The 25,214-nt window shown below is 36.4% G+C and overlaps 5 protein-coding genes across 5 annotated transcripts; all 5 read right to left on the bottom strand.

Annotated features, from left to right (window-relative positions):
* Positions 1-85: 85 nt before the first annotated feature.
* LOC104763106 (putative LRR receptor-like serine/threonine-protein kinase At3g47570) lies at positions 86-5,979 on the bottom strand. Its single transcript, XM_010486522.2, has 2 exons — positions 2,356-5,979; positions 86-2,138 (listed from the first exon to the last, which is right to left on the bottom strand). The coding sequence occupies exons 1-2, from the start codon at positions 2,954-2,956 to the stop codon at positions 1,489-1,491; spliced, it is 1,251 nt and encodes a 416-aa protein (XP_010484824.2). The 5' UTR covers positions 2,957-5,979; the 3' UTR covers positions 86-1,488.
* LOC147921446 (uncharacterized) lies at positions 173-1,388 on the bottom strand. The gene is made up of 2 exons (XM_087497692.1): positions 643-1,388; positions 173-503 (listed from the first exon to the last, which is right to left on the bottom strand). The coding sequence occupies exons 1-2, from the start codon at positions 1,386-1,388 to the stop codon at positions 173-175; spliced, it is 1,077 nt and encodes a 358-aa protein (XP_087353818.1).
* A 1,699-nt stretch (positions 5,980-7,678) lies between the features above and the next one.
* LOC104763105 (uncharacterized) lies at positions 7,679-9,805 on the bottom strand. The gene has a single exon (XM_087497613.1). It carries the CDS (start codon positions 9,763-9,765, stop codon positions 7,942-7,944), a length of 1,824 nt encoding a protein of 607 aa, XP_087353739.1. The 5' UTR covers positions 9,766-9,805; the 3' UTR covers positions 7,679-7,941.
* Positions 9,806-12,517: 2,712 nt separating this feature from the next.
* On the bottom strand, positions 12,518-15,358 carry LOC104760432 (uncharacterized protein PHLOEM PROTEIN 2-LIKE A4). The gene is made up of 3 exons (XM_010483357.3): positions 15,117-15,358; positions 14,884-15,011; positions 12,518-13,034 (listed from the first exon to the last, which is right to left on the bottom strand). Exons 1-3 carry the CDS (start codon positions 15,252-15,254, stop codon positions 12,650-12,652), a joined length of 651 nt encoding a protein of 216 aa, XP_010481659.2. The 5' UTR covers positions 15,255-15,358; the 3' UTR covers positions 12,518-12,649.
* A 9,194-nt stretch (positions 15,359-24,552) lies between these two features.
* Positions 24,553-24,957, bottom strand: LOC147921445 (uncharacterized). The gene has a single exon (XM_087497691.1). It carries the CDS (start codon positions 24,955-24,957, stop codon positions 24,553-24,555), a length of 405 nt encoding a protein of 134 aa, XP_087353817.1.
* Positions 24,958-25,214: the final 257 nt, after the last annotated feature.

The raw sequence follows: 25,214 nt of genomic DNA, 5'->3' as shown, positions 1-25,214 counted from the left end.
CTGGTGCGCCTTTGGTACCATGAGCCTAGAATCCCTGCTTCGATATTCACATGATTTTTTTTTTTTTTTTTTTTGAATGAATGTAAAATTTTATTCACCAAAAAAACTATTTCTTACAACATGGTTATAAGTTTAATGAACAAAGAAGTTTTTGAGTTTCGAACAACCAGTTCTAAGTTCTACTGGAGAACCACATCACAAGGATGTCGGCATATTTCCTGTTTCCGGAGCAGAGGAGTAGCAGAAGTCTGTTTCTAATGGTTTTGTCGATTAACCGGTGCAGGCGAAGGGCAGAGATTGGGTCTTCACCGTGTCTACGGTTATTACGCTCTCTCCATATTGAGTGAATGGTTGTCTGAAAAGAGTATCTCAGAAAAAGCAGAGAGTGGCTGGCAAGGGAAGGATCCTGAGATGAGTAGTTGAAGTTGATCCCAAACAGAAGTTGACTGTCTCCCAAGGAATCCGGAGGTGATCTGTGTCCAGATTTGATGGGAATAGGGGCACTGAAAAAATAAGTGATTTCTTGTTTCCAGCGGATCATGACAGAAGACACAAGCTGAATTCACATGGCTGTTCCATTTCAACATTCTATCACCTATAGAGAGTTTGTTGTGCAGTCCAAGCCATGTTATGAATGCAAACTTTGGTGTGGCTTGTGAGAACCACACTCCTTTTGCCCACTCACAAACTGGTTGGTCGACGCGAATTAGCTTCCAAGTGTCCCCCGTCAAAAATTTCGGTTTGAACCCAGTGCTAGAATTCCATAGGTTCACATCCTCCAAATCAGGCCGGCGTTTGGATCTTGCTACTGCAATCTCTGTTTCAACATTGTTCAGAATCTGAAGTCTATGTCTTATGCTTTGATGTGTGTTAACCACTAATTCCACTGTTGCTGTTTTCGGAATCCCTAGATCAATACACCCCCTAGGACCGATAACATCAGCCAGAGTTCCCATGGGAGACCATCTATCATACCAGAACGATGTGTTCCGGCCGTTTTTTATTTCCATTCGATGAAAAGTTTTTGCAAGGCCTCGTAGCTTGAGTAGCTTCCTCCACATCCAAGAACCATTATAAGATGTTGCTTTTAAGTCCCAAAAGGATTCTTGACGGATAAGATTTGTATGAACCCACTGTCCCCACAACGACGTCTTAGCAAACAGACGCCAAATGAGCTTAAGTCCATAGACTGTGTTGGTTTCCTTGAGTGGCCTGAGACCCAGACCACCCTCACTTTTGGGAAGACAAACAACGTGCCAAGATACCTTTGCCTTATGTGGATTTAGGATTGGTCCACTCCAGAGAAAAGCATAGCAAAGTCCTTCAATTTCCTTTACACACTTGCCCGGTAAACGAAAAGCAGAGGACCAGAAGTTCACAATGCTCATAAGGACCGATTGTATGAGTTGCAGACACCCTCCATATGATAGTGCACGGCTCGTCCAAGTACTGATCCGTTTGCGAACTTTTTCAATTAGAGGCAAGTAATCAGTGCTTGTCATTGCTTTGGTCATAAGAGGCAGTCCAAGATAACGTACCGGTAGCATTCCCTTTTGCAAATGGGAAATTTCCTCTGATCTCTTCCTGCACTTGCTCTGATATTCCAGCCATATATAAAGTAGATTTTTCGAGACTAATTTTCAGACCTGAAATCTTGGCAAACTCATCGAAGATAGATATGACTCCTTCGACTGATCGTTTGGTGCCTTCTGCAAAGACCATGAGGTCGTCTGCAAAACACAAATGTGTTAAGAGGAGGTTGTGGCATCGGGGATGATAGCCAAACTTATTCTCTTCCGCTGCTTTGTTGATCAAGATGCGTAGCACATCCCTCATGTTCATCCGTTCACCAGCTGCATACGCAGTGCAAGCCAAACCAACTTCCACAATTTTGTTGAGGCAATCAATTTTTGTGGGAAGTTGTGCACCACAAATATCGTCCATGAGCCCTTTAAATCTAGGGTCAATCACTTCCACAATTGCATTATTTTGAAACCCATGACTTATCAATTTCACCAAACTTTGATCTCCTTGGAAGCTCTCGTCCATTGGGCTTTTCCCACTAAAAAGCTCTAACAACATCACTCCAAAGCTATACACATCTCCTGCTCGTGATGGCTTTTCTCCAAGTCCATACTCTGCATGCATGTATACCACAGAATATATATAGTTCATAAAAGCGGCTAACGGCACACTTGTGAAAGAAAACATTTGTCAAAGAAGAAACAAGCATCATGAATGATCATCAAAAAATTTTATTTAGTTATAAAATTTACTAGGTAATTCATATTCCACAGAAGAATTTATTGTTTTAAATTGAATAAAATATAAAAATTAATATCCGAGTACACATACCTGGAGGAACATAACCAATGGAGCCTTTCAAGACGTGCGTGGAACTTATAGAAGCATGGCGACCATCATCAGATGCATTGAATAACACACGAGCCAGTCTGAAGTCTCCAACCTTTGCAACCATTTCTTCGTTTAGAAGAATATTGCTTGGTTTCAGATCACAATGAACAACAGGAACCTCACAATCATTGTGCAAATAATCCAACGCATATGCAATGTCAATGGCTACATTTACTCTTTCTTCAAGACTTAAACCAACACTCCCATCAGAGTTTACCTTCCTGCCTTTGATCCATTCTTCTAAGCTCCCATTGCTCAAAAACTCATACACCAAAGCTAGAAACTCTGTGTTTTTGAAGTCTATGTTTGAGCAAGAAGTTATTAGTTTCACAAGATTCCTGTGCCTTACGCTCCTCAAAGCCTCACACTCTGCGATAAAGCCTTTATAGTATCCGTGAGCTTTGAGATCGATGACTTTTACTGCAACATCAACCCCTCGTATCACCCCTTTGAATACTGATCCAAAGCTTCCAACGCCGAGAAGGTTTATAGAAGTGAAACTATCAGTAGCTCTCCTGAGCTCATCATATGAGACATTCATGAATGGTTCCTTGGTGTCAAGGATACTCCTTTATGATCATATCATCTGTCAAGGATACTTCTTTATTATCAGAATATCTCATCATCTCTGTTATGGAAACTCTTGAAATTATACTTACTCTAGAATATTCTCTTGTAAACACTATATAAGAAGCTGTACATTACATTGTGAATATATGAGAAACATACCTATTCTACATGGTATCAGAGCATTAACGATACCCTAGGAACCTCTCTTTATTTTCTTTTCAGCCGCCTCCTCTCTTCTCTGTTTTTCTTTCTCAAACTCTGTTTTTCTCCTCTTCTTCTTCTTCGTTCACCAATGGCTGCGTTGAACCTCTCGACAACACTCTGTCCCTCCTCACTGTGAACATGTCTCATGTCACAAAGCTCACCTCCAGCAACTATCTGATGTGGAAACTTCAGGTACATGCTCTCCTTGATGGCTATGACCTCACCCCCTATCTTGATGGCTCTTTCCCTGCACCACCGCCCACCACTCTCGTCAATGGTGTTGCTACCCCAAACCAGACTTTTCTCAAGTGGAAGCGTCAAGACAAGCTCATCTACAGCGGTCTTCTTGGATCCATGACCCTCCCCATGCAATCTGTTGTTTCTAGTGCCAAAACCTCTGCAGACATCTGGCAGACGCTGGCGGAGACCTATGCCAATCCAAGCAGAGCACATATTCACCAGATCCGCAACCAGATCCAAGAATGGACCAAAGGAACCAAGTCTGTTGAAGAATACATGCATGGTCTCACTACCAGGTTTGACAAGCTGGCTCTCCTTGGTAAACCAATGGAACATGACGATCAGATTGAGCGTATCTTGGCTGTGCTCTCCGATGACTACAAAATTATCATCGACCAAACTGAGGGTCGTGATGTTGCCCCTTCCATCACGGAACTCCATGAAAAACTACTCAACCGCGAGAACAAGCTTCTCTCCGGTGCCACTCAATCCTCTCCAGCACCTATCTCTGCCAATGTTGCTACCACCAGCTATGGTCCAAACTCGCGTACCGGAAAACAACACCAGCGTCAGGATCACCAATCCTCTCGCTACTCTCACAATCATCGTGGTGGACGTGGCTATCAAGGTAAGTGTCAGTTTTGTGGCCTCCATGGTCACAGTGCAAGGCGATGCCCACAACTGCAATACCAACAACCCCTTATCCCGAGTGGTTCAATGTCACCCATGCACCGCCCGTGGCAGCCACGTGCCAATATGGCTCTTGCCTATCCTCATTCAAGCACTCCCTGGCTTCTTGACAGTGGTGCCACACATCACTTGACCAGTGATCTACACAATCTGGCAACCCACCAACCGTATCATGGAGATGATGCGGTTCTCATTGGTGATGGGTCCGGTCTTCCGATTACGCACACTGGTTCACTTTCGTTACCCTCCTCCTCTCGTACCCTTTCCCTTACCAATGTCTTATGTGTTCCTCATATTGCCAAAAATTTGATTTCTGTTTATCGCTTATGTAACGCTAACCAAGTCTCTGTGGAATTCTTTCCGGCATGGTTTCAGGTGAAAGATCTGATGTCGGGGGTCCCGTTGCTCCGCGGCAAGACAAGGAATGAACTGTACGAGTGGCCGCTATCTCCCTCCACCATTAATTCTTTCTTTGCTTCCTCTTCTCCAAAATTATCTTCCGTTGATTGGCATAACAGACTTGGACATCCCTCCTTTGTTATTCTCAACAAAATTATCTCCACTTTTTCTCTATCTTGCTCACATGTTGTACCACAAAATAATGTACTGGTTGCTCCATTAATAAAACACACAAACTTCCATTCTCGCAAAACACAATATCTTCTTCTCGTCCACTTCAATATATCTATACTGATGTTTGGACCTCTCCTATCTATACTGACAATTGATCACTACAGCCGATACACTTGGTTATACCCTCTAAAAGCCAAATCACAAGTCAAGGAGGTGTTCACTGCCTATAAAGCTCTCGTAGAAAACAAGTTCAACACTAAAATTGGAACACTTTACTCAGACAATGGAGGAGAATTCATCGCACTTCGCTCATTCCTCTCCGCCTCTGGCATTGAACATCTTACATCTCCGCCTCACACACCAGAACATAACGGCATCTCTGAGCGAAAACATCGCCATGTGGTGGAAACTGGCTTAACTCTTCTCACACACGCCGGCATTCCCAACACATACTGGAGTTATGCATTCACAACAGCGACATATCTCATTAATCGCCTACCTTCCCCAACAATCAACATGGAGAGCCCATACCACCGTCTCTTTGGAAGCACTCCCAACTATGACAAGCTTCACACATTCGGTTGTCTCTGCTTCCCCTGACTCCGACCATACACAGCTCATAAGCTTGAAGAGCGGTCTACTCCATGTGTCTTCATCGGTTATTCACCAACGCAGAGTGCCTATTTGTGTCTTCAACCTACCACTGGCCGAATCTATGTCTCCCGACATGTCAAGTTTGATGAACAATTCTTCCCTTTTAGTAATCATGACTCGCCTCCTAGCTCTGTTCCTATCCCGTCCTCGCCTTCTTCTGCTCCAATAACGAACATTTCTCTTCCAGCGCCACTCGTACAGCCACAAGCTTGTCTCCGCAGTCGTCTCTGGGACTTGCGACCTCTGATCTTCACCGGTCGTCACCTTGGACGAATCCTGCTCTGTCGTCGGGATCGAATTCCTTAACCGATGAGACAATATCTTCTTCGACCTCGCCAAATGTTCCCAGGCCTGTTTCTTCCTCCAACCCATCCTCGGCCCAACAAGAACATTCCACGCCATCACTGACTCAAAGCCCAAATCGAGCCCAACATTCAGCCTTTTCCCAAACACAAACCACCTCTACCGACACACACCCAAATCGACAATCTCCACAACCATCGCCTTCTCCTCAACCACTCGTCGTCCCTGCTCCACCCCCGGTTTTCGATGCTCACCCTATGCAAACACGTCGCAAAAACAACATCACCAAACCCAACTACAAATACAACCTCTCTGTTGCTCTTTCCACCCACATCAAACCCGAACCACGAACAGTGAACCAGGCGTTGCGAGACCCGAATTGGCGAGGAGCCTGGTCTGAAGAGATCGATGCCTTTGCACTCAATGAGACGATGTATCTCGTTCCACGACAATCTCATATGAATGTTGTCGGCTGCAAATGGATTTTTAAAAATAAATTCTCTACTAATGGTTCTCTTAGCAGGTGCAAAGCTAGACTTGTAGCTAATGGGTACAACCAGCAGCTAGGACGAGATTATGAAGCCACCTTCAGTCCAGTGATCAAAGCCACCACCATTCGTACAGTTCTCGATGTTGTCGTCTCCTCCTTCTGGCCTATAACAACAATTAGACGTCAACAATGCCTTCCTCCAGGGAACACTAACTGAAGAAGTCTACATGGAGCAGCTTCCTGGTTTCATCGATCCCGACAAACCGTCCCATGTGTGTCGTCTACGCAAAGCCGTTTATGGATTAAAACAAGCTCCCCGTGCCTGGTACTTGGAACTTAAGAATTTTCTAACCTCCATTGGTTTCCACAACTCACTAGCAGACACGTCTCTGTTCGTTCTTCTCCATGGCAACCAGTTTGTTAACTTGTTGGTCTATGTAGACGATATTCTTGTCACAAGTAACACAACTGCTGGCATCGAACGGGTTCTATCCCTCTTGGCTGAACGATTCTCTATAAAAGATCCTGAGGATCTCAATTACTTTCTCGGTCTCGAGGCTCATCGAACACCAAAGGGATTGCATCTGTCACAGCGCAAATACATTCTAGATGTCCTTCACCGCTACGATATGCAAAATTCCAAACCGGTGGCTACACCGATGGCTACCTCTCCCAAGCTGTCTTTACGTTCTGGTACTCCACTCCCTGATCCGTCTGTTTATCACAAGCTTGTGGGAAGCCTTCAATATCTTGCCTTCACTCGCTTGGATATCTCCTATGCTGTTAACCGCCTTTCTCAATTCATGCATCAACCAACCGATGAGCACTTCAAAGCCGCCAAACGAGTTCTACGCTACCTGGCAGGTACGACGACACACATAATCTTCGTTGCAGCTAAGAACAGTCTCAATCTACATGCCTTCTCTGATGCGGACTGGGCCGGTGACACCAATGCTTACATCGTCTATCTTGGTAGCCACCCTATCTCATGGTCGGCCAAGAAACAAACCGGCGTAGCTCGCTCATCAACAGAGGCAGAATACAGAGTTGTTGCATATGTCTCTGCCGAGATAACATGGGTATGTAACTTGCTCTCTGAACTCGGAATCACGTTGGCCAAGACACCCGTTGTTTATTGCGATAACGTGGGTGCCACGTTTCTATGTGCGAACCCGGTATTTCACTCCAGGATGAAACATATTGCTCTGGATTATCACTTCATCCGCGGTCAAATACAACGAGGAGCATTCCGTGTAGCTCATGTCCACACCAAGGATCAACTGGCGGATGCCCTCACCAAACCTCTTAACCGTGCTCGCTTCATTGAACTTAGAGACAAGATTGGAGGTTCTAGATCAACTCCATCTTGAGGGGGAATGTCAAGGATACTCCTTTATGATCATATCATCTGTCAAGGATACTTCTTTATTATCAGAATATCTCATCATCTCTGTTATGGAAACTCTTGTAATTAGACTTACTCTAGAATATTCTCTTGTAAACACTATATAAGAAGCTGTACATTAAATTGTGAATATATGAGAAACATACCTATTCTACACTTGGAAAGTGAAGTACTTGATGATGTAGATATGATAGACTTTGTTGCTTTTCTTTTTAAAAGCAAGAAAGATACCATGCCTATCGCAATTAAACCTACCACACATATAACAATGGTCACTATCAAAAGATTTTTGCGCATCCGAGTTTTTCGACAAGTGGTGCGAGTGCATAGCTTCGGATTTCCCTCCATATAAACGTTACTCTTATACTTAAAAATCCCATTACTTGGGATCCATCCTTCAAGATTCTTGAATGAAAGATTCAAGGACTTCAAAGCTTGTAAATCTTGAAGCTTCAAGGGAATAAAACCAGAAAACTGGTTTGAAGATAGATCTAGAAGCTCTAAAACCTTTCGGTTCTGCTAATGTTTCCGGAATTGGTCTAGACAGATGATTCCTAGCCATGTTTAGCTTCTCCAAGCTCTGACAACCTTTGATAGAAGAAGGAACGTTGCTTGATAAATGGTTGTCAGAGAGATCTAGGCTTACAAGGTTTTCGAGGCAACTTATATCTTGAGGCATATGACCAGATAACAGGTTCTTAGATAAATTCAAGATGGCACTCAAGCTTTGAAGGTTGAGAACTCCATTTGGTATGCTTCCATTTAGCATGTTGTTGGATAAGTCCATGGATAGAATATTCTTGAAGTTTTCAAATGATGGTGGGATCATATCTTCTAGTTTGTTATGAGATAGATTGATCTCATTTAATGCGCCAAGATCGCCCAAAGAATTTGGGATTCTACCAGCAAGTTGATTTCTCGCGAGTTCTAGTACTTGTAACCCTTTCAAATTCCCAATCTCTTGGGGGATTTCACCAGTGAGTGAATTGTCACTCATGTTAAGGAGTGTCAAGCCTGTGAGATGCCCTATCGATTCAAGAATTTTACCTGTGAAGCGGTTTCCTCCCATGAAAAGTTTCGAACGATTCTTCGAAAGATTGCCGATAGAATCAGGAATAACACCTTCCAAGAGATTTCCATCAAATGCAAGGAAGTTAAGTTGCGAGCTATTACTCAAAGATTTGATGAACTGATCAAGATCTTGGTCTTTATCCCAAACTAACTTGTTGAATCCAACATTGTACATTTCTAGAAATGGGAGATTGCCTAGTCTTGATGGTACGGTCCCTTCTAGAAGGTTATGCGCAGCACGGATCACCTTAATGTTTGTGAGGTTATATAAAGAATCTGGAATCTCTCCGGTGAACTTGTTGAAACATATGTTGAAAACCAAGAGCTTAGGAAGTGTGTCTCCTATGTTGCTTGGAAATTGACCATATAAGTTGTTTGAAGCAAGAACTAAAGAGACAAGAGAAGATATGTTGTAAATAGAAGGAGGAACCGTTCCAGTGAGGTTGTTTATGGTGAGATCAAGGACTTGTAGCTTTTCAAGACGACCTAATTCGTATGGTATTGGACCACTAAGAGAGTTTGTACTCAGGCTTAAAACAGTGAGCGATGAAATGTTTGAAAGAGATGGAGGGATTGGTCCATAGAAAAGATTATTGCCCAAGTTTAAGATATTGAGGTTTTTGAGATCACCAAGTTGGTTTGGAACAAGACGAGTGATCGTGTTTGAAGTTAGATCGAGGATGCGGAGATTGACTAACTTGCTTAAGTTGGAAGGTAAGGATTCTTCTAAGCTGTTGGAGCTTAGATTAAGAACCTTTAGACGGAAAAGATTTGTGATCTCTTTTGGAATTGTACCTTGAAGTTGGTTATTTTGAAGTTGAAGAGATGTGAGAAAAGAGAGATTACCAATACTTGGGCTTATAGAACCGCTGAGACCGTGACTAGAGAGATTTATGGAAGCCACTCTTCTGTTTCTTGTGTTGCAAGACACGCCAGTCCAGTTACAAGGAGATGTGTTTTGGTCCCAAGAGAGAAAAAGAGTTTGTGGGTCTTGGCTTATTTGAGACCTAAACGAGATCAAAGCTTCTTTGTCCGTATTTAGAGAAAGAGAAGCTGAAGCAACAACGGAAAATGTTGAAATTAAAAATACATATAGAAGAAAAGACAGACGACTGAAATTGCCTAGAGGATGATGAACACTCAACCCCATTTTTAAAGATCTCTTTCTAATCGGTTTCTCTCTGTTTTGCATATGTGAAAAGATCTAAGAAAGGTTTGACGATTTATAGTGATTTATTGGAGTACGTGTTTGGTTGGAAGTTGGAACAAGTTCAAATTAACCTAACGTCTTAAATCAAATACAAAAGACCATAAGCTTGCTTGACTCTATTATGTGTGTGGCCTACATTATTGACACTATTTTCTATCAAGTTTTCATACCTTAACTCAATTACGTGTGACAAATTTTTATACATTATTGACATTTTGGTATATATATATATATATATATTCTTCTATCAATATATATATATACATATATATATATACATTTTCTATCAATATTTTTTCACCCCTGTTGAACGAAGTGATGCACAAAACGTATCTTTTACTTATTACGTAGTACATTATTCAACAACAAAAAAAAGAGGAAACTGCAGTGCAACTGTAGTGAGACATTTTTTTTGATAAATAAACAACCAGACACAAATTTTGATACGTAATCACGTTTGTATTAAATTCTCTGATAAGATCAATTAAAATATTTTTTAAAGAACTACATGAATTAATTTACTGAAGTGCTAGATGAAAAAATTTCATCTTATATTATTCTTTTAAACTATCAGTGATAGTTTTTTTCCCCAAATTTGGGTTCTTTTTTATTTATTTACGTACGTCCTGGTTAAAACTTAAACACAAAAATCTTAAAGCCATACTAATAATTTGCTATCCACATTATTAATATATGAACCTCCAAACCTCCTCTGATATATTGATCGAGCAATATAGCCACTCGTTTTTTTCCGTGCAAAGAGAAGAATGAGTCATAGGGTTTTTCCCTTTTGATAAGAGATAAAAAAACAAAGAAGAAGGAAAAAAAAAGGGTTTGTTTGCATATTAGTATATTTTGAAAACTTAATTGGTAAACTAATACATTTACTATTCAAAATTAGAAAAATAGGTGTTGTGTAATAGAGAATGTGTAAGATATGAGAGATTATGGGAGATATGCTTTGATGAGAAGATTACCAAAAGGGTATGTGTGGGTGAGAAATAAATTTTTTTTTATTTTAATTATAATTATTTAAATAATTGTTAATATAATTTTTTTTAGAAATTTTCTTGGATACAAAAAAAATCTATAGTTTTTTCTTTACAATTTGATATTAATTTTATTTAATAATTATTTAATATATTATATACATCTTTTGTATCCGTACACCTTATTTACTGTACAAATGTCTATATACTTTATTAAGTGTACAAACACATAATATTAAGTATACATAAAATTAAATAAGGTGTACAAGTCCTCTGCTACGAATGTTTGTAAAAAAAAATTAACATTATCAAATAAAATCATCAAACAAAATGCATATCAAAAAGGAAAAAAACTTAGATTTTTATACATCTTTAAAATTTTAGAAAACCAATTTTAATACCCAGCATTTTTGTTTTTAAGATTGTTGGGAGCTTAATAATAATAAAAAAAAAAATTAGAGTTTAAATAACATGTGTTATAAATATAAAATGTTGATGAGGATTGAAATGTCTTGTAAACAGTAGAAAACAGTAAAAAAATATGGAATTTGCTAATTGTAAACAGTAGAAAACAGTAAAAAAATATGGAATTTGCTAATTGTAAACAGTAATTGTACTACTTCTACAAATTTATTTTGAAAACGGTCTATTTTGTCAAATAACTCAAAAAAACTTTGACTTATTCTCTTTTTTGACTTGTTCTCCTTTTGCAATGTAAGATTTAGACGAAGTATGACTTTTTCAAATGCTGTTAATTTTTGGTAGACGGTCCGAGGTTCACAAGAACTACACGTGTCTACATGTTGGTGTTGGATTTTGTATGTAAACCCTGCGTCGAGCTGATCAGTTTAGTCAAAAAGCCGGTGTGATGGGTTTCTACCGGTTCTAGTGACAAAGCCGGTTTCAAATACAAAAGACTAAACCCACCAGAATTCGGTTTTGTGATGAGAGAAAAATAAAATTAAAGAAATATAGAAATAAAATAAAATACTTACTCTTTCCCTAGTTTCCCAAGATGATACAGAAAATCTTATTTTGAGAATGTAAGTTCCAAAAATATACTCAAACTAAAAAAAAGGTTAGTAGCACGTCGACAAAAATTTTGGTGATTTCGATTTTATTAGTTTGAGTATATATATTGATAAGAAAGAAACGGTATAAACTCCATTTCTTAACTTTCGATGCACTGTTACAAAGAATAGAGCCACCGACACATCAGTAATTCATCAACTCTATCTTCCTAAGAGACACATATGTCACTCATTATCCAACAAACAATGCATGACTAATACAATCCTTTCTCCTCTGTATGTATAGGCTAGCTATACAATAATAGTTATGTTTACTACGTGAACTAACTCATCTTCATCCTCACACGTACCTCTCATGTGCTTATTTTATACCCTTATTGCTTTTAGTTTCCTTTTAGCAAAAGTTTCTGATTGCGCACATTGGATTATATGTTTGATCGTGTTAATCTCATTGTAAAATTTTTAACTGTAGAACGAAGAAATTGGTGCACAAAAACACAAATTTTATTAATGACATTTTATTTTTCATTTATATTTTTTATATGTCCATACTATAGATATAGCAGAATCAGTTTTCACAAAAGTGAAGACATAAAAAAATTGATGGATATTGGAAATGGTAAAAGTAACAAAATGTACAAACACTAAAACACTATTTTAGAAACTTACAGGTTTTGAAAATGTACTATTTTGCCAATAAACCCAAAAATATATATATACTGTATTGATACACAATATAAACCTGTAAAAATATTCACGTTCCATATAACCAGCAAGCAATCAAATTAATGCATACAAAATGCATTAAAGTTGGTGTTTAGAACGAATTACAACGCCTTTGACTATAAGCCCTGACTTCCACATATTGGCTTCGTGTTCATACAGTGAGAAGCTGATCTCTCCTACGCTCTCCTTAGACATAATGAACTCACCGGCCGAAATATCTAACCATTGCTTCCCAATGTGTTCCACAAAGCTCACACTCTGCTCTTGAGGTGTCTCACTACCACTAGGCACGACCAACTTCAGCTTAACCGGTGCCCAGTCCCATCCATAAGCTTCATCTTCTAGCTTAACCACGAATATCACCTCGTACTTTATTCCTAGAGACAGGTCTTTTGTGTCGTACTTTCCTGACACGTCTAACCAGCAAACTTGATCCAACAGCGCGGCTTCACCGACTTCCTCGCTGCCAAAAAAAAAAAAAAAAAAACACCCGTTTATATATTAGAAGAATGGTCTATATAATATATATTATGGACATATCAAAAATATAATTGGAAAATAAAATATCATTAATAAAATTAGTTTTTTTTTTGCACCAATTTTCTTCATCTATGGTTAAAATTTACAATAAATAAACAAAATAAGACATATAATCCAATGTGCAGAATCATAAACTTTAGATCAATGCTTTGTTCATATGCATCACTTGCACTGAGTTATGACTAGGATCTATCACGTATGAAATAAAAGAGAGCATATATAAAACAAGTGAAAATATACCAGTTGACACAAATTTGGCAATTAATTGCTAGATTAACACTCCACCATATCCAATAACTAGAATGATCCAATTTATATGTAAAATGAATAAAAACCCAGAAATTTTGTTTTTTTTTTTGTTTTTTTTTTTTTTTGAAAAAAAAACGAAAAACCTAAAAATGATAGTGTTTAATATTTTGATTTAAAATATGATTTATTAAAAATATAAAATGATTAAAAAAGATGATGTTTATTTTTTAATATAATATATAAAAATAAAATATGATTTAATATATAATGTATAAAAGTAATATTCAAAAAAATTTTATAAAAAAATTATGTATAAAGATATGATGTAAAAATATGAAGTTTAAGATTATATAGTTTAAATAAGTTTTATAAAAAATATAATGTATGAAATTATAACTAAAAAATAATGTATATAAAAAATGTTAAAATAAGATTTATGAAAATATAATATAATATATAAAAATATGATTTTGAATATGATGTTAACTTTTTAATATGATTTAGGAAAATGAAAATGTATAAAATATGCTTTAAATATAAGAGTTTAAAAACATGATTCATAATATGATTTATAAAAAAAATATAATTAATAACAATATTACTGAAAAAATATAACTTCAAATAAATTTGTTGTCACTATATTTACAAATTACATATAATAAATCTGTTATCAAACACCAGAATTTTGGAGGGAAACAAAAAAACTGTCATAACATAAACAAAACTGCCATAACATATGGTATTCACATAGGTCATTTTAGCAATTTTTAAAAAACGTTATAAATCTGTTATCAAACGACAGATTTTTAGTTAAATTAAAAAATCTGTCGTAACTTAAAACAAATTTGTTATTAATAGAGGTCAACCTAGTAATTATTTTTCTGTAGAAAAATCTGTCGTAACATGACAGATTTTTGATCAAGAAAATAAATCTGAAATAACTGTGTAAAATAAATCTGCCAGACATGATATCAAATCCTGTCATATATTGTAAAAGTCCGTGGTGTCTTTATAAATAAGTTTGTCGTGAAAAATAAATCTGTCATCAATTATAAATCTGTCATAAATATAATTAAAAAATCTGTCGTCCAAAATTAGTCTGTCATAAAAAATCTGTCGTACAAAAATAAATCGGTTGTGCAAAATTAAATTTGTCATAGACAAATAATCTGTCACAACTAGTCCGACAGACTTTTGAAAATATTTTAATTTTCTTAAAAAAATTTCTAGGAAGGTAAATTTGAATTTATTTTTTTCCTAACAAAACAAAAAAAATGTATTTTAGGCACAAAAATAACTCATATAACCCTCACATTTTATGAGTTATTTTAGTAATTAAGTTCTTAATTTGGATCGATCTAGTTTTTCTCCCATAAAACAATATTTATAAAACATTAACAAGTCATTCAGTTGCTAACTGATTTATGAGTTTCATATTCATAAATCTTGACAAAATTTATCGCTAAAATATATAAAATTTTTGTATGAAAAAATGTAAATTAATGAAAGTTTTAGAGCTCTACTTGGGTTTCTCGTTTGGGAGAGGGATCCAAGACCAATATTCAGGGTTATCGGACCATGTGATAGAGAGATCCCTTGCATTGATCATGAAGACCTTGTCGTTTTGCTTCTTAAGAACCCAAAACTTTATCTGTCCAAATGAATATAATCTCTCGTTGAGTTCGTCAGATAACGGTATTAACAAGCATGTAGAGAAAATATAGAAAATGCGAGAATGTAAAAGTTAGATTCTAACCATAAAAGCCATGGCCACTGCAAGTGATAATAATTCGGCGGCCACTGCAACTGTGGAATCGCGCTTCATAACGTCAAAGATGACCACAGCGATAATTAGACATGTCGTGGCCATCTGAGCAGAAAGCATCTTCTTCATTGTGGTCTTCTGGGAAACGTTTTCTCTATTGACTGTTGTGTTGATTTTATGAATGAGAAGATTTTAAGGTGAGTTGTGCAAAATGGTATTTTGGAAGGTTGTTTAAATAGAAACCACTCCTGATCCGAAGTTGTATAATACGATTTAATTTTCTTCTTTGGCTAGCCACATGAAAATAATTAAAAATGATTATGAGTGTCTCGTATATTAAAAAGAAAACTAAAGTGTGGTCGTTTTTGGAGCATTATCACCTAACTGTCGAATGATGATCAACTAATATAGATTTTGAATTTAGAATTAGCTAGAAGACAGAAAGGCGGTCAAGTCAATTTTGTCGAATATAATTTATTTTTATATATAGTAATACATCATTGTATTTTTTTAGTTAAGAATATCTTTATAGTTTACCCTTTTTTTGTTCCCAGGTTACATTATTTAAATATATAGTGTTTTATTTTTTTGGATACAGTTTAATGAGAAACATGAATCCAATAGCTTCTTTGTGGAGAGAAGCTGAAAAATAATATTACCAACAAACAAAAAGGATTTGTTGATGTGCTGTTGACGTGATTCTAGACTTATTTTTGTGTTTTTATTACTTATAAAACTTAAAATTAACTTTAAGCTAGTAAGTTATTTACGTTTGTCTCAGTCTCTGTTTATTACTTAAAATATATGTATGTTAAATTTTCATTGATATAGATAAAATTTTAAATATAACATTAATGTGGTATAGAAATTTGAAAATAACAATCTGTGTAGATTAAGAAAAATGAAATTAAATCTAGAACATGTATCTGAAAAATTAAAACTCAAGTTTTAAATTAATTGAAAACGCTAATAAAGTATTTACTAAAATTATGTTTTATTTATCGGATATGCTCAGTAAAATTATGTTGTGACCCATTATAGGCCAAGTTCAGAAGATGTATAATTTTTACCACTTGAACCAGATTATGGAGTTGAAAAACAACTTTGCATGATTTTGTGTCGTCAAATATTACATTTCATTAATTTTCACTTTTCAGAGTAAATAAGTTTAAAATTCAAAACTAATTGGTAATATACTCAATTATTGGTAAAATACATAGAAGGGATCCAAGTGAAACTTTACTTTCTAAGGCAGCTTTAGCTAAAATACAAGCATCAGCCAGACTATAAAAAGATGTGATTACCTCTCTATATATACTATCGGATTAATTGACGAAATGTTTTATTACAAATTATTTGGTGGCATAAATAATTTTGTAACTAAAGTTCATATAATCAAAGATCCACACGACAATACTTAACCATGTGGTGGCGATTTTGAGGTAAAACCTTTCTTTCATTAATTGTGGCTTCATGGAAAACATTTTCTCTAGTAATTTGTATTTACTTGATCAATAACAATCTTTTAAGATGAATTGTGCAAAATTGTATTTTGGAAGTTGTTTAAATCGATGTTTTAGTGGCGATCCAAAATTATACTATACGATTTTCTATTCTTCTTTAGCTAGATTTATGAATATAGTTCTGTTTGTAATGCTTGAATTTGATTATGTTACTCGTATGTACAAAAAAAGATCAAAAGGGATTTTTTCTGTATGGAACATTATCACCTAACGCATACAATTAAGTAATTAACTATCGAATCAACAGCTCATATAGACTTTGGATTTACAAGACATAGTCAAAGTCAATATTGTGGAATGAATAAATTGACAAGCTTTATATTACTAATATAAAAATTTATTTTTAATTAACACTAGGTTGACATCTCATTAGGCCGTGAGATATTTTTCTTAATTTGTTAATTTTTTTTTGTCAACTTCGTTTACAAATATAATTTTTAGTAATTAAATAAAATTTAGTATTTAATGTTTTACCTTAACTTACTTTGTAGTGCCTTTTACTTATTGGAAATAATTATTTTTTTATGTGGCTAAATTTCGGCATTACAATTATATTCTCTCTTTGTCAACGTTAATATCTAATGAGACACTTTTGTGGAAAAAGTGTCTTAAAAAAAGATAATGGTGTCTCTCTCAGGATGATTTGTGTGGCGATTTTTACTACTCGGTAACTGTCCGGTGTCGCTAGTGTTTTTCTCCGTTTTGGAGTGTGCTTTCCACCGACAAAACTATCATTTCTTGTTCTTTTACAGTTGGCGGTTTATTTATGTTGGTTAAATCTGACAGTTTCCTTTCTCTCCTTTCTGCGGGTGATAATTGTTTCTTAAAACCGCCATGGTTCCATCTGTATAAATTCCTTTTTTTTTCCTCTGATTTTCCCTTTTCATTCACTCTCCCGTTACCAATCGTCCAACACCTTCCAAACAATGAGTGATTATCTAAGAAAATCAGTCATGGATCTCGATCTGGGTATTGATGATGCCCCGATTACTCTCCCACCTGATTTTGTTTCAAGAGCGGCTGCGATAAACCATTTTTCACTGGTAGTCACTCCAGTCAATCCTCGTAAACAGAATTTGAGGGCGCTAATCCGCCAGATGCCAAGGGTTTGGGGATTTGCAGAAGAGTGTGTAGGAAGAATAATCGATGGAGGAAGGGTCCAATTCCGATTCTAGTCTGAGGAAACGATGAACTTGGTTCTTTGTCGGGGTCCATGGTCCTTTTAATGAATGAATGGTGACGACCCATCGTTGGTAACCGAACATTGCTGAAGAGGACTTGAAGATCATACCCTTTTGGATCCAAATCCAAAGTATTCCAATCCTTTACTTAACTAATGTCATGGCTAGAAGGGCTGGAAATAGTCTAGGCTATGTAACCGAAGTGGATTATGATGAAAATGTTAGCCAAGTTGGTTCTGTAAGGGTTAGGATAGACTGGAACATAGACAACCCTCTCTGTTTCCAAAAGAATGTTCAGTTTATGCCGGGGGAGAATACCATTGTCAAGTTTCGATTTGAGAGACTTCGCAATTTCTGCAGCAACTGTGGATCACTGAAACATGATGTCAAAGAATGTCCTATGAGTTTTGACGATGCTGATCACAATATATCTGATGATGAGAGTGATGGCGGTGATCATCAAGACGAAGATAACAACATGGATGAAACTGATGTCCCAACTACTATGCACCCTCCTATGACTATCCCGGGTCTCCAACTTCCAGGTCCTCAGGAACCCTCTTATGAAAAGGCTCCTACCACCATTGTCTCCTCTGATGTACCTAGCGTTTTAGAAGACACAGAGTTAACAGCAGAGAGGTTGTGTTATCTCCATGCCAAGTATATGAGAGAGTCGGCCATCTCTCAAGCACAAGAGGACCTTCTTGAGGATAACATCGACAATGCTACTCCAGAATTCATCTTTCTTAAACGTAAGCGTGTCAGATTTGAAACTGCCTTTAATAATGCTGATGCTGCAGAGGAAATGGCGGTCCTGAGCCATCTCTAGAAACAAGCGAAGAGAGACAGCTTTGTTGGCTCGTGTTCTGCCACTAATGGATTAGTCGGAGGCGCGAGGGGCCCGATACCCCCACAACCTCCATGAAGATGGTGTCATGGAACTGTCAGGGCCTCTGTTCGCCGCTGACATCTGCTACTATAAAGCGACTATGTACATTAACTAAGTGTGATGTTTTATTTCTAATTGAAACTTTAAATAAGTGTGATGTGGTTTGTAAACTAAAGGATGATTTAGGATTTTCTAACATTATAACTCAGCCCCCCTCCCCCCCCCCCTTGGAAGGAGCGGTGGCTTAGCTCTTATGTGGAACAATAATGTGTCCTTATCCCTGATTTCAAAGGATGAGTGACTCATTAACGTTTCTGCAACCTATAAAAACAATAATGTCTACTTATCTTGTGTTTATGGTCATCCAAGACAAAGTGAACGTTATATCTTATGGGACTACTTTGAACAATTATCATCTCATCGTATTGATCCTTGGATACTCATTGGGGATTTTAATGAAATTATATCCAATCAAGAAAAAAGAGGTGGTCCTATGAGAGATGAATGGTCCTTTCGAAATTTTAGACACATGATTTCACAATGTGACTTGGATGATATTAACTCAAGAGGAGATAAATTTACATGGGTTGGAGAACGTTATACACTTACAGTTCTACACTTACAGTTCGAAGTTGTATAGACCGGTGCATGATAAATAGCATTGGTGCAGCAACATTCCCAAATGCGTTTGTTGAATTCATGGACTTCTCTGGTTCAGACCATAGATCATTATCTCTGCGACTAAATATGAGGCAAGAAACGCGTAACAGACGTTTGTTTTTTATAAACGCTTATGTGAGATTCCAACTTTTTTTCAAACTGTTCGGGAGGGGTGGAAAGGGAAGAATTTTTCTTCACCAACAACAATTACCACGCAGATAGCTAACTGTCGAAGGAGTATGGCTGCTTTGAAACATAAGTCGCAGCTTAATGCAGAAACAAGGATCAAAGCACTGCATTCGCAGCTGAATTCTGCAATGGAAAGCAACTTGTAAACAGAGACACAACGAGTACCGAAAATTCAAAGTGCTCTCACCAAAGCCTACTCCGATGAGGAACGACACTGGAAACAAAAAAAACATAAACCAATTTATTGAAGAAGGAGACCAGAACACCAGTTTCTTTCATGCTTGTGCAAAGACTAGATCCTCAAAGAACAGAATAAATTCCATCTATACTGAAAAAGGACATCTTATTCACAGCGATAAGGAAATTGGTGATCATGCACAAGATTTTTTCACCAAAATGTTTTCCAGTAGTGGACATTCGGTAACTCCAAATGATTTCGCAGATTTTGAAGCAACAATTATAGATGATATTAATTCTGCTCTAACTAGAGACTTTTGTGAACAAGAAATTTATGAGGCTGTGTGGTTAATTGGGGATGACCGAGCCCCACGACCAGACGGGCTTACTGCATGTTTCTATAAACGATGTTGGTCCATCGTTGGTCAAGATGTGGTTAATGAGGTACATGACTTTTTCAAAACTTCAACCATGACAAGAGGCATTAACCACACTAACATATGTATGATTCCGAAGATAGATATTCTTGAATACCTATCAGACTATAGACCAATTGCTCTTTGCAATGTCTTATACAAGATTATCTCTAAATGCCTTGTTAAACGACTCAAACCTCATCTTGATAGTATAGTATCTGATTCACAAGCTGCGTTTATTCCGGGTAGAATCATTCAAGATAATGTAATCATAGCACATGAAGTCATGCATGCTCTGAAATCCCGAAAATGTGTGTCCCAAACATACATGGCCGTGAAAACTGATGTTAGCAAGGCATACGACATAATCAAATGGAACTTCCTAGAAACTACTCTCAAACTCTTTGGTTTTTGTGATCGATGGATCATTTGGATCATGTCTGCTGCTCGATCTACTACCTATTCAGTCTTAATAAATGGCTCACCTCAGGGAATCATTAAACCAGAAAGGGGAATCCGTCAAGGAAACCCTCTTTCCCATATCTTTTTATCCTCTGCTCAGACATTTTAAGCCACCTTATAACATCATATGCCCAGGATGGAGACATCAAGGGTGTGAAGATTGGTAATGGCGTTCCCCGAATCACTCATTTACAGTTCGCAGATGACTCTCTCTTCTTCTGTCAAGCGAATAGAAAGAATTGCCAAGCTCTACGAGATGTTTTTGACGTTTATGAACACTATTCAGGCCAAAAAATCAGTACTGATAAATCAATGATCACCTTTAGTTCAAATGTGTTTGGTTCCACTCAAGAAAGACTAAAGACCATTTTAAAGATCCCAAACCAGGGAGGAGGAGGCAAATATCTTGGTCTACCAGAGCAATTTGGGCGAAAAATAATGAAATGTTTGAATATATAATCGACCGAGTCAAAAAAAGAACTTCACACTGGACTTCTAAGAAACTTTCCCCTGCTGGCAAAGAAGTGATGTTGAAATCTGTAGTTGTATCCATGCCAGTTTACGCTATGTCCTGTTTCAAATTGCCTAAAGGAGTTACATCTGAACTTGAATCTTTGTTAATGAATTTTTGGTGGGAAAAGAGTTCTCATCATCGCAAGATTCCATGGATATCTTGGAATAAACTACAGTTATCAAAGAGAGAAGGAGGTCTGGGCTTCCGGGACTTGGAAAAATTTAATGATGCCTTGTTAGAAAAACAGGCATGGCGCCTCATTCAATTTCCGGATTCCGTATTTGCACGAGTGACGAAGGCTAGATACTATCCAGATGGATCCTTATTAGATGTAACTCCAAAACGATCCCAATCCTATGGTTGGTCATCTCTTCTTATGGGGATAGCTCTCATAAAAAAAAGGGTCACGGTTCATTGTTGGTGATGGAAAACTGATTCGTGCAGGAATAGATAACGTTGTAAACACTCAACAGCCACGCCCACTTTGCACCATACAACCAGGAGGATCTTTCTTGATACAGGAATTGATTAATAATCAAGAGCACAACCGCTCGTGGAACACAAGAAACTAGAATCTTTGAATACACCAAAGGACCATGACTTCATCAAAAACACTTATTTATGAAAGAAAGAAAGTCTTGATTAATTGATCTGGAACTATACTTTTTCTGATGACTATACAGTAAGATCAGGCTATTGGCTGCTCACACATGATCCCTCTGATCCACACCTTCCTCATTCTATTCCACATGGCTCTGTCGAACTCAAAAATGATTAAATCTAATGCCAAAAATCAAAAACTTTATCTGGCGTACCATCTCCCTCGCTCTACCTACAACCACAAGACTTCGGTCTAGAGGCATGAAAATAGATTCAACATGTTCCCGATGCAGACAACAAGATGAAACCATAAACCATGCTCTGTTTACATGCCCATTTGCTAGTTTGGCCTGGCGTTTTTCTAACACTCCTGCTCTCAATGTTAATCGCTTGTCTGATGATACAGAGGAAAATCTCTTAAACATAATAGATTATTCAACACGGAAGGATATCCCTCGTGAGACTGCCCTATTGCCACTATGGTTATTATGGAGGAATTGGAAGGCCAGAAACAACAATGTTTTCAACAATTACAGGGAAAGTGCAACAAAAACGGTTTTACTTGCTGAAGCTGAAACACAAGAATGGATTGATATAAAAGAGAATCGACTAAACACCCAAACATTTTCTCACCAGGTCCATCAATGGACAGCGCCACCAACCCCGATGGTAAAATGTAACTTTGACGCAGCTTTTGATTGGAATACTTCGCAAACTATAGGAAGATGGATAATTTGCAACAACCTCGGTTTACCTCTCTGCTGGGGCTCTACTGTTCTAGGACATACTGATTCCCCCCTTGAAGTGGAGACAAAAGCACTACTTGTTGGATTACATCATTCATGGATCAGAGGTTACACAAATATTATTTTCGAAGGGGAGTGCGAGAATCTCATTAAAATTTTAAATGGTGTCCAAATTAACAGATCCTTAACAAACTTTCGCAATGATATCCATTTTTGGGTATCAAAATTTACCTCAACATTGTTCCTGTTTTCAAAAAGAGAATGTAATACTGTTGCTCATAACTTACCAAAATATGGTTGTCGAGACAATAATTTCTACTCTGATTCTGTATCATTACCGGAATGGCTTCAGCAAAACATTTGTATTGATTCTTCTTAAAGTGAAATAAAATTCTATTTTGTGAAAAAAAAAATCTAATGAGAAAAATAATGTAACAAATATAAAAATATAATATAATTGTCAACTGGTACTTATTTTTTTTTCTTTTTCTAATATGTTATTTTTGAACTTGTAGATTATCTCCACATATCATGGATTTTTTGGTTGTTCAAATTATCAATTTTATCATCCTCGAGCCTTTAAATTAATTATTTTCTTATACCTAATCATCTAAAAAAATCTCTTATTCTTTTTATAATATTAACAAATTGAACGAGGTAAAATATATAAAAAATATACAGAATAAGATAAAAAAAATCTGGATATATTCACCAAATCAATAAGATAATAATCAGTTATACCAAATCGACATACATAAACATATTTTCATGACATATAATAAAATAAGAATATATAATTTATGGCAGTATGAATATGTCTTATTTTATTAATTTTGCAAAATTCTTTGTTCAGTTTGGTCATACGGTGGATGAGAGAAAAGAAAACAGAGCTCTAGGGGTTCTTGGAATAACAAATTTGGACAGTATGGATTTAAATATTTTGGCAAAGAAAGGATCTTCAGAAAACATTTCTCTTTACTATTATCACTATGTACTATACTTCTTACTATCTACATCACATTGTGAACAGCTTCAACATTATTAATAAAGCTTTAAGAGTTAAAAAAAAGAATAAGTGAGAAATCAACTAAAGTAAAAAGATAAATTAAAAGTCTAATCTAAAACTAAAATAATTTTTAATATACATTATTAAATATAAACTTCTAACACTATATATTCTATAACTATAAATTCATTCTGCAATAAATCAAAATTTTGTAAATTAAAAAAGCTAGACAGGTGTCATCTTATCTTAAAGCATAAAAGGAAGAATATAATCATTTTAGATTTTGGTTTTTGGATGAGGATTTAAACTTCATTATTGATTCTAAAATTTAATTACAATAAGTATTATATTTTATTTCAAACTAAAAAAAGTGAGAAATCCATTAAAATAAAAAATTAAAAACAAAACCTTTAATTAAAAATTAAAAATATAAAGAATAAAATCTAATCAGATCAATCAAAATCTTATGATTATAATACTATACTAGGTAACAACCTTCACTCTGTGTGAGATAGATCTATACAAATAAAATTAGAGTTATGAGTAAAAATTAAAATTCATTTGCGTAAAAACAATATATATCTAACTAATGTTTTATTTGTTTAAAGTTTCATTTATTTCGAACATGTTTCACCCGTGAAATATTATACCAATACTATTTAATAAGTCAATCCTCTTTTTTTTTTTTTTCATCTGATTTTTCCATTCATATAAGAAAGGATTACATAGTGTAGCTTTGTATTCTAATCAGAAGCTACTAAGGAAAAGTGATTTAAACAAAATCAGCTAAACCTTCCAAAAAATAGGCTCTAACAAGTTAGCCATTAAGGGAGAAAGAAACCTGGTCCTAAAGAGAGGGAAAGAATCTCTCATATTCAAAGAGTTCATGTAACCACCTGGGTGATCCCATGGATACATAAGATTGCAAAAACGCAAAATCAGGAACACTTTGAGCTATGAGAGAGGCACCTCGATATTATTCTGGTTTCTCTAATTGGACACTCCATTCTTGTATTCTAGTTAGTTGCAGAAGCATTTCTGATTGTTGATGAGCATAAAATTGGCTAAGCTTTTGGTCTGTTTATCGCACCAGTCAATATCGGTGATTCAGAAGCGAATATTATTTTTGAGACTTTGTGGCTATACATGCTTTGAGCAGCCCACAAGAAACTCTGAAAATCTGGATCCTCTTTGTTGAAAGAGTTAGCCAAAGATTTTCTGTTGTGTAGCAGAACTGAACCTCTTTCATCCCTAAGAACCCAAGCTGCACCTGAAACCGATTTCTTTTTTACTCTTGACGTGCCTATGTTGCACTTTAACCAACCAGCCGGTGGTGGTTTCCATTTTGTCACATCCCATATTTCCTCGGTTTCTACCTCTATTTCACATTCCAAGTCTACTTGTTGAGACAAACTCCATTGTTCTGCATCCTCTCTACTCTTTAGAACTGTGTCTAGAGGATCAAACATTTTTGCTTCAAAAAAGAAGGAATTTCGGTTCTTTCACAATCTCCAGACAATCCATGGGAATAACCTTCTAATCTCAATAGCAATAGACGAGATCTTTGCTATTGTATTCAAGTAGTGGAAATTGGAATGCACTGAGAGCTCATCAAACCCATTGGGAGGTGTAGGGAAATTAGATAGAGCCCATACCTGCCTCGCTAGTGTGCATGTAAACAACACATGGTTGATTGACTCTCCCTCCACTCCACAAATCTGACATC

Source organism: Camelina sativa, chromosome 18 (assembly GCF_030686135.1).
Source record: "Camelina sativa cultivar CO46 ecotype springtype chromosome 18, ASM3068613v1".
Taxonomy (NCBI): domain Eukaryota; kingdom Viridiplantae; phylum Streptophyta; class Magnoliopsida; order Brassicales; family Brassicaceae; genus Camelina; species Camelina sativa.
Note: the sequence above shows the minus strand (reverse complement) of the source record. Positions and strands in the feature narration are given on the sequence as shown.

What these genes read in the sequence shown, in the direction of transcription:
- LOC147921446 (XM_087497692.1), bottom strand. Translation starts at nt 1,388, where the DNA reads ATGAGCATTGTGAACTTCTGGTCCTCTGCTTTTCGTTTACCGGGCAAG. An exon ending in TTCTCACAAGCCACACCAAA is followed by an intron (nt 504 to 642) that starts GTTTGCATTCAT and finishes TTATTTTTTCAG; the next exon opens with TGCCCCTATTCCCATCAAAT.
- LOC104763106 (XM_010486522.2), bottom strand. Translation starts at nt 2,956, where the DNA reads ATGAATGTCTCATATGATGAGCTCAGGAGAGCTACTGATAGTTTCACT. An exon ending in CATTGGTTATGTTCCTCCAG is followed by an intron (nt 2,139 to 2,355) that starts GTATGTGTACTC and finishes ACATGCATGCAG; the next exon opens with AGTATGGACTTGGAGAAAAG.
- LOC104763105 (XM_087497613.1), bottom strand. Translation starts at nt 9,765, where the DNA reads ATGGGGTTGAGTGTTCATCATCCTCTAGGCAATTTCAGTCGTCTGTCT.
- LOC104760432 (XM_010483357.3), bottom strand. Translation starts at nt 15,254, where the DNA reads ATGAAGAAGATGCTTTCTGCTCAGATGGCCACGACATGTCTAATTATC. An exon ending in CAGTGGCCATGGCTTTTATG is followed by an intron (nt 15,012 to 15,116) that starts GTTAGAATCTAA and finishes TCATTTGGACAG; the next exon opens with ATAAAGTTTTGGGTTCTTAA. An exon ending in CTCCCAAACGAGAAACCCAA is followed by an intron (nt 13,035 to 14,883) that starts GTAGAGCTCTAA and finishes TTTTTTTGGCAG; the next exon opens with CGAGGAAGTCGGTGAAGCCG.
- LOC147921445 (XM_087497691.1), bottom strand. Translation starts at nt 24,957, where the DNA reads ATGTTTGATCCTCTAGACACAGTTCTAAAGAGTAGAGAGGATGCAGAA.